At 49.0% G+C, this 9,128-nt stretch overlaps 1 protein-coding gene across 1 annotated transcript; it reads left to right on the top strand.

Annotated features, from left to right (window-relative positions):
- The first annotated feature begins 2,671 nt into the window (after positions 1–2,671).
- LOC127327775 (uncharacterized) lies at positions 2,672–4,433 on the top strand. Its single transcript, XM_051354564.2, has 3 exons — positions 2,672–3,080; positions 3,361–3,769; positions 3,872–4,433. Exons 1-3 carry the CDS (start codon positions 3,035–3,037, stop codon positions 4,116–4,118), a joined length of 702 nt encoding a protein of 233 aa, XP_051210524.1. The 5' UTR covers positions 2,672–3,034; the 3' UTR covers positions 4,119–4,433.
- The last annotated feature ends 4,695 nt before the right edge of the window (positions 4,434–9,128 follow it).

Below are 9,128 nucleotides of genomic sequence, written 5' to 3'. Positions count from 1 at the left end.
AGTTTAAGTGTCGCTCTGGCACCTCATAACATTTTTGTTTTGTGTGAAATCAAGTGGTATCATTCTCTCAGGTATTTCATCGAGAACCTGTTATGCATAGGAAAGAAAAACAAATAAGCACACAACCCTCACACCTTCCACCAAGAAAAAGTAAAAAGAGAGGGCTGGCTGGGGTGAGTTGAATTTATAGGCAAAGGGGGGCTTTAGCACCGGTTCGTGTCACGAACCGGTGCTAATGTTTACCTTTAGTACCGGTTCGTGTCACGAACCGTTGCTAAAGGTTTTTCCCCTGCCACGTGCCTGGCGACAACCCTTTAGCACCGGTTCGTGTCACGAACTGGTGCTAAAGGTTCCACATGAACCGGTGCTAAAGCTCTGCCGGTCCCTTGCGACGTCCTGGAAGCACAAACCGGTGCTAATGCACACTTTAGTCTGGGTTCGTAGCACAACTGGTGCTAATGCTCTTTGAAGCTAAAAATATAAGTCATGTTTTCTACTAGTGTGCATAACCTATTATACCAAATGCAGAAAAAATAAAATTTAAAAATGTCAAAAAATTTAAGATAAAATTTCGCGTGTATATTCCGACATTCTATATTCTTACAAAAGTTTTCGGGGGAAACGAACATTTTATGTGGTCTCTGTAAAAAAAATACAAAATATGTCCCGTGAATGGGTCATGCACAAAATGACTCAAGTTTGGTACCCTTTTGCAAGGTTTGATATAAAAATCTTGACGATGGGTCATGCAATTTACAAATTATTATCCGTATACACCTACACTAAATAGTCATTTACTCTAGAAACGTTGTTAGATTCTAGTAAATTCCGTATCTATTTAAGGATATTATGAACACAAACATGCTCAAATTAATTATAATACATCAAGAAGCATATGCGATGTTGTGCTCTTTGTTTTCTTAGATAATTGGTGAAACCCGTTGTAACAAAAAAAACCATCCAAAACTAAATAAACAAACTAATAAATCGTGATGCAGTTTATATTAGCACAATAAAAAAATTGATATGTAATCATAAATATTAAAATTGTATAAAAGCTGAATATTCAAATATAATTGTAGTTCTGCAATGTTATACTTGAAAATGATGCACATATTATTTAGTGTGAAGTCGAAAAGTTTAGTACAAATAGTGAAATGGTTAACTTTAAGTCAAGTAGGGTTGATATGTTTAAATTTGTCCACGTGTGTTTCCTTATGTCCACATCATTTTTGCAATAAGTACACACATATTAGGGAAGCACGTTCACCAGTCGACATTACCAAACAACGAGCCATCCGAGGTTATTTGGAAAAGGAAGGTTTGTGAAATGCAAATTCACTTGATGATTATGCGGATTTGTAAGATGCAGAGGAAATAAATGTGTGGATTAAGTCAATTGGTTGGAACTACAAGTAGCAAAGCATCAGGATGCAAATGCTCTAGTGACCAGTCATGTCAGCTCGTACTAGCCTCTATTGAGTACTCTACCAGCCAACGACAACATCCAAAAATCATTTTTCGATATAGTAAGTAGTGCAAGGGCACAAACTTGTATTTCTTGAAGGGGCGGAAATGAACCAGCCAGTCGTACACCCGATGAAGGTGAATTAACTAAGCTCTAGCGCTGCAGCCGGAGATGTGTTGCATATAGTGTGGAGTTTGCATGCAGCACACAACTTGATGTACCTTTTTATTTGATTGTAGAAGGACGTTGAAACTTTCTTATTGGAACAACTATTTTTAATATGATTATTATACATATAACATATGCACGGATAATAATTCCCCACATTGTTCTTAATATCTCACTTTGTTTTGTGACGCAAAGCGGAATGGACTAATTACCGCGGTGTGCACATTTTTAGGGAAAAATTAATTACGAACTCTAGCACTTGATTTGCGTCCCTGATTTGTCCAACTTCTTTTTGTCACCACCGAGGCATGAACTCAGAACCGGAACTCAAGTCCATAGGTACATATTTTCTTTAGAAAAGTATTACTTCTAGTGTGCTGGGCATCCAAAAAGACCGGAATAGTAATAAGCAAAATGTTCCAGTAGGCGGCGCCAATAGCCCACACAACATCAACCGAGCGAGCCAGGGGACAAAAGGCAAATCTATGGCCTTTCTTATCATCTGTGCAGCTGCCCAAGAAGAAGTAGAAGAAGGGTCTCCCAAAAGCGGATGCAAAGGTTGGAGATTAAGATGGATGGTTGGCACGTTGATCGAGCTTGTGGAACCTTTCCGTTTCTAACAGAGGTTTTTTTGTTCCAATGATCAACTAGCGTAGTGGGTACAGTAAGGGAAAATGAGATTCTGGACTTTACCACCAACTCGAATACTTGATGACACGACCAGTCTAAAACCCACCACTTGCAACCTAGAGATCGCAGATGCTTCACTTTTTTTTTTGAAATGGGGAGACCCCCGACCTCTGCATCAAACGATGCATCACTTGTGTAAGAAAAGAAAAAGGTTATGAGCCATCTGTGATGACCATAAGGTTTGGGCTCGAAGAAAGAAGAAGAGCGACGGAGGCGATCGCAACACGTACGTTGATGGAACATATTCTCCTGGCAGTGCGGCGACTGTATGCAACTTTGTCACAAAGGGGAAAGAAAATCAAGAACCTGAAGATATATTCGGTCCGATCCCGGTGTTGCGCCTAACTCTGCACCGGACCAAAACAATCCATGGCTCATCATGATCTTGGCTAATGACCCATCATGAAGTCGCCCCACAAGAAGAATTCCTCCAGTTTCTTTAGATTTTCACCCCACCTTTTCCCACCACCTTTCGCTTAATCTATTGCTCATTTTGCAGTGCAAAGCTCTCTTTTCTGTATTAGCCTCCAACCTCAAGTTTCCTCTTATTCCCAGACCCCTCTTGCCCGCCTGCTGATGATGCATATCGGCCGAAGCACTGAGTCTACTAGACTTGACTTGAGCAGAGTGAGGCAGCAGTGCAGCTAAGCTACCTCACTCCACGCTTCACTTGCTAAGTTTCTCTTCTTCTCCAAGTGGCAGTACGGCATGGCCTCTCTCCTTGTCCTGCTTCTGCTTCTCTTCTGCCGCGATGGTGAGTTTCTGAATTCTCTACCCAGTTGGTATGGTTTGTCTGGTTGTTGAAGCTGACGAAGAGAGTGTCAGTCACTAGTTGGAGCTGACGAACGGACGAGCAGAGCAGAGTGCCGTGTCATATAGCAACAGACAAACGGATGCTTTCGCGTCAGAAAATCTAGCTAAACTCTCAAACAAACAAAACCGTGCTTTTGCTCGCTAATGGAATACAGATCATAGCAAGAGGTGATGTTTCGTCTGGACGCTCTCACGAATTACTGCTTCGGGTCAAGCTGCAGGGCGAGCAGTCGAGCAAGGCGTGGCGAGGCGGGACGTGACGACGCCGCTCGCGACCGTGCCGCTGCCGACGAACCCCGCGCCGGCGACGCCGCTTGCCACCGCCGAGCCGTCCCTGGCGCACCCGGTCGCCGCGGCCGGCGCCGGGAGCTGGTGCGTGGCGAGCCCGAGCGCGGGCGCGGCGGCACTGCAGGTGGCGCTGGACTACGCGTGCGGGCAGGGCGCGGACTGCTCGCCGATCCAGCCCGGCGGGAGCTGCGCCGACCCGGACACCGTCCGCGACCACGCCTCGTACGCCTTCAACTCCTACTACCAGAAGAACCCCGTCCAGACTAGCTGCGACTTCGCCGGCGCCGCCATCCTCACCAGCACCGATCCTAGCACCACCACCTGCAAGTATCCGTCAACCGGGTAAACCATATATAAGCAGCTAATCATCCAACTGCTGAAGATTCTTTTGTTTCCCTCCTCGTATATATGATTGACAAACCAACTGGCGCGCGTGTCATGCAGCACGGGTGCATCGGTTCTGAACACGACGAATCCGCTGACGCCGACGCTCGGCTCTCCTCCCGGCGGCTACTACAACTCTCCACCTGGCGCTGGCGGCTTCTACAACCCCCCTCCTCTCTACGGGTCCATGTCGCCTCCGGACTACGGCGCCGGCATCAGCGCTGCCACGACACCACGCAGCAAGATCAGGACGACGTCGCTGACCTGCCTCCTCGTCGCGGCGGCGTGTCTCAACCTGTACAAGTAAAGCCTGCAGGCGGCTTTGCAATTCTGATCCGTGTGCACCTGAGGGCTGAACATCAACTGAAGAGGGCTCACATAAAAGAGAAGTGCCATTCTGCAATCTAAACGCATCGGAAAACAGAGTGCCACCGCAGAAGCAGAGTGGCAGCGGCGTCGAGCAGGCTGCTAGCTATTGCTACACATGTTTATAGCCGTAGTCAGTGGTACCAAGTTTTGGCATACATTTCAGTTAGAATGACATATTCCTCCATTGCGGAGGTAAAATGTACTGCAAAAAAACTCAAGTTCTGTGCATACAGTTTCAAAACCCCCCCACCCCCTGTCATGCACATAGCTTCTTCGTTTTTCGCGAAATATAGACATACGATAATCGTGGAGTAGATACATTAGGTGGCGAGTAGGAAAAACACAAGAGCCATAATATATCTTATTGGTCAGCAAGTTGTGACAACACCATAGGGTATCATGGTTAGGTTAGTTGGTGCTTCATGATGTCTCTAACCGAGGGCACGCCCATGTAGATCGAAAGAAATAAGATGCCGAAGGTCATACGTTGGAGACCAAACCATTGCGAAGTATCACATGGTATCTTGAGCTTCACTAGATGCATACTCACGGAAAAATACAGCGCTAACGGCTAGAACCCTATGAACCGATGGAACCCTACTAAAGGTTTAAAGAACGACATTGACAATGCTACACACATTGTGAAAACGATCATGCTTGTACATAGGACCCACTTCAGGATTGACAAGCTTATCTTCTATTCTATCACATCCAAGAAATAGCAGTTGGGTTTTACGAACTTGGCGCTTGGCAACGTGTCTGTATAAGAGCATCTCCAACAGGCGCTGTAAAATCTGGCGCTGTAAACGCGCGATTCGGCGCGCTGTATACCGCTAGAGCGCGAGTTAGCGAATTTGCCCGCGGCAGAGGCGCTATTTTCCGGCGCGCGTTGCTGTGCGAAAAACGCACCTCCGGCAGAGGCGCTATTTTGCAGCGCGCGCGCGGCACAAAGTGCTAATCCGACCGTTGTTTAAAAATTTAAATCGAACGAACTATGAAAATTTGATCAAAAATACGAATATATTATAAAAGTTCTACGATACAATGCGACATATAGAACTGGAACTACTCGGAGGAGTCCCAATCGAAGTCCGAGCTGCTCGGAGTCGTCTCCGACACCGGTGTCGTCGTCCACTCGAAGGAGGAGGAGGAGGAGGAGAGGACGATGGTCGACGGCCCTGCGCCGTTCTTCTTCTACTCCTCCTTCCTCGCCGCCTTCGTGGCCCTCGCCGCCTTCCTCGCCGCGGACTCGGCGCGGCGCTTCTCGCGTGAAGCTTTTTTGTTCGCCTTCTCCGCCGCCTTCTCCTCCTCCTTCTTCTCTTTCTCCGCGTAGAAGGCCGCCGTGGCGGCGACGTCTTCGGGGAAGCGGCGCGCCCATTCAACGCGGAGCGCCTCGTCGCGCTCGGCGATGAGCAGGCGCTGCTCCAGCTCCCGCTGGCGGCGCTGCTGCTCCCGCGTGATCATCGGCGGCGGCGGCGCGAGCATCTCCGCCTGCTCCCGCGTGAACACGTCGTGGAAGTTCATCGCGCGGCGGCTGCGGCCCAGCCGCCATGCGACGGCGTCGTAGGCCCGCGCCGCCTCGTGCGCCGTGTCGAAGGTGCCGAGGCGGATCCGCTCCTCGTCGGAATGGATCTCCGCGTCAAATCGGCCGCTCGGCCGCGCCCGAACGCCGTGGTAGGCGGAGGGTGGGCGGTGGCGCGGCGGCATCTTCGCGCGGAGGCGGAACAGCCGGAGGCGGAGCGGCGCGGGAGGGAGAGAGGCGGGGAGGGAGACGGACAGAGGCGAAGACGCGTGGGAGGAGTGGCAGTTGGCCGCTTCGCGCGTGTCGTGTTTATAGCGCGCGCGGCAGCGCACGCGGCAGATTTCCCGCGCGGGATAGCGCGAAAGCGCGCGGGCGGCAAAAGTTTTAGCGCGCGCGCCGTTTTCCCGCCTCCGCTGGAGCAGCGCGGCAGCCTCCGCGCGTGGCAAACCGGCGGTTTTTTTTGCCGCGCGGGACTTTTAGCGCGCCTGTTGGAGATGCTCTAATGGCAAGAAAATTGAGCACGCCACCAGATTTGCAATTGACCAAAATAGCACATGAAACGCATAGCATGTGAGGATGTTTCGTTGAACATTATTGCCAAAGATAGCATACCTAGATACTCCGAGTAGCATACAAAAGGGTATCTCGAAAAAATATAAGTGGTTGGCTTAGGAGGGGCCGCCATCCTCACCATCACTGATCCAAGCACCAGCGCCTGCAAGTACCCGTCAACCAGGCAAGCCATAACAACCTAATCGAAGTGCTAAAAAATTATTTTGTTTTTATTGTATGATGGACACAATGTATGATATATCACGCATCACGGGTGCATTAGTTCTGAACATGGCAAATCGGGTGATCCCGACGTCCGTATCTACTCCCAGCGGCTACTACAACTCTCCACCTGGTTACGATGGCTTCTGAAAACCCCTCCTCTTTATGGGTCCATGTCGCCTCCGGACTACGGTGTCGGCATCAGAGTTGCGATGATGCCATGCAACAATATCAGGATAGCGTTGCTGACGTGGCTCCTCATCGCGGCCGGAATAGCGAGGATCGGTTATGCAATTATTATGATGCATGTGCAACTCGAGGCTGAAGAGGGTTCAGATGAGAAAAAAAAGGCTTTCCGATTCGGCAATCTAAGCCTTATCTTCAAATACTAGGTTCTTTAGGACGAGTGTTGTTAGAGGCCAGCCTGCAATTTGTACATGCCACGTGTTCTTGCAATGAAATACCACCAGAATCTTCTAGACCTCTCCTTTGTGCAAAAAAAAAATTTAGGCAGAATCGGCAAAATAAGGCAATATATAGTAATTTTTCGTTTGGAAAGATATATTTGCCACATTTTATTGTAATCCGATTTGGCCATCCTAGTACTACTACTTAACCGCGTTCGTGGATCTTGCCATCCACGTTTGTGTCTTTGATTCTAAGGAGTACCATTGAGCGGAGGCTGATGAACAGAGAGGAAGCCGCTGGCGGAAGAGACGGTGACGGCCCATAGGGCGGGGCAAAGGGGCACTCGGGCCCCGAGGAGCTAGGGTCCCCAGCTTAAGATTTGTTTATGTACTTAGTACACTTATTGAAAGTATAGAGATGGTAAACCTAGAGGAGGGGTGAATAGGTTTCTACAAATTTTAATTCTTTCTTTGCAATATTAGGCTTTGCGGAATATAAAGGTGAGCCTAATGCAACCTAGGTGAAGCAACCTATATGAGATACAACTAACTCGAGCACGAAGGCTCTCACAGGCAGTTAAATCACAAGTAAGGAGTTCGGTTAGAGATAACCGATAGCACGCGGAGACGAGGATGTATTCCCGTGTTCCCTTGCTTTGCAACAAGGTACGTCACGTTTGGAGGGGTGGAGGTCCCACGAAGGATTCCCCACGCCACGAAGGCTCACCCTATTCTCCGGAGCCTATCCCACGAAGGAATAGCTCACTCACTTGTGGTAGACTTTGAGGTAGCCTCCAAACCTTCACAATCTTGCCCGGAGCAAATCCACAGCCCGGATGCTTCCGGACTCCTCTTGCCCACCTAGGGTTTCCAAGGAACCCTAGGAAGCAAGCTTCTTGATGAATACAAGGGGGAATGAGATTTGGCTTGGTAGAACAGTAGATCGGGTCCTCCTCTAGTGATTCCCCGGAGGGATTTGAGTTTGGGTGGAGGAGGAGGGAGATCGGAGGCTTTTGGTGTTTCTAGCAATGGAGTAAGAGAGAGAGAGCTCAAGAACAGCTTATATTATGTTGCCTAACTATTCAGAGGTAGGAGAAGGCCTATTTATAGTGTACTTCGAAATATGGCCGTTGGTCACTTGCCACCTCAGCTTTCTTCTCGTCAAACCCGGTCAACCGGACCGATGACCGGATCGTCACAGGATCCGGTCAGACCGGACCAGTGACCGGACCAGCCGGTTGCGACCGGATGCTGGGCCGGATCCACGTTTTCTTCGTCCAGGGGCACTGTCCGGTTGGCGCCCGGTTGGCGACCGGTTGGCGCCCGGCCGACCGGACCGTGCGCCGGACCCGCCGGTCTGTAGCCCGGCTGACCGGGCGGCAACCGGATTCTTCCAGCGTCGACTTGGCGCCCGGTTGGCGCCCGGTTGGCGACCGGTCAACCGGACCGTGCGCCGGACCGTCCGGTCTGTGGCCCGGTCCAACCGGGTGGACGACCGGATTTCTCCTGTAGACCCCTTTTCGATTGTTGTTGAAGTGGGGGGTCTCCTTTAGCCTTATTGTTTCTTTGATACACCATTTATGCCTCTTTGCCTAATACCTGAGATAATCCTTGTAAACATATTAGGTCAAATACTCTAGCACGGTGTCATTGTTACCAAAATAATGGATAAGGGTAAAATACCCTTACAATCTCCCCCTTTTTGGTATAAGATGACAAACCGAGCTAGAGTCACATATAGATATTATGATAAGCTCTAAACCTTGATTCCATATAAGATATTATGACAGCTCCCCCATAATGTGTGCACTTGGAGAATTTGCGTTTGAATGCAAAGTGCACCATTTGTGTAATATGAGAAGCTCCCCCAATATCTTTAGGAAACAAGCATGGTATGGACAAGTATATCAAGATATATAAGCATAAAGCATGATTATCCTAATAGAGTGAATAAGCATAAACATAGTCGTCCATACACGTCCATACACAAATTGTTCAAAGTAGCAAATGATTCTCGAGAAATCGAAACAAATAAGCACAAGCCATATAAGATCCAAATAAAGCAACTCCCATGGCTTGTGACAATCAAGAAACCCCATGGTCCTAGACTCTACTCTCTTCTCCCCCTTTGGCATCGGAACACCAAAAAGGCGAAGAAAAGAGGAGAGGTGCTACCGCCCCCATCAGTAGAACTCATGCCCAGAGGAATAGGAGCCGTCGCCACCATCATCATCATCATCCTCGT

This window comes from Lolium perenne, chromosome 1 (assembly GCF_019359855.2).
Source record: "Lolium perenne isolate Kyuss_39 chromosome 1, Kyuss_2.0, whole genome shotgun sequence".
Classification (NCBI taxonomy): Eukaryota; Viridiplantae; Streptophyta; class Magnoliopsida; order Poales; family Poaceae; genus Lolium; species Lolium perenne.
The sequence above is the reverse complement of the archived record's forward strand: the minus strand, read 5'-3'. Positions and strand labels throughout refer to the sequence as shown.

What these genes read in the sequence shown, in the direction of transcription:
- LOC127327775 (XM_051354564.2), top strand. Translation starts at nt 3,035, where the DNA reads ATGGCCTCTCTCCTTGTCCTGCTTCTGCTTCTCTTCTGCCGCGATG. An exon ending in GCTTCTCTTCTGCCGCGATG is followed by an intron (nt 3,081 to 3,360) that starts GTGAGTTTCTGA and finishes GTCAAGCTGCAG; the next exon opens with GGCGAGCAGTCGAGCAAGGC. An exon ending in TGCAAGTATCCGTCAACCGG is followed by an intron (nt 3,770 to 3,871) that starts GTAAACCATATA and finishes CGTGTCATGCAG; the next exon opens with CACGGGTGCATCGGTTCTGA.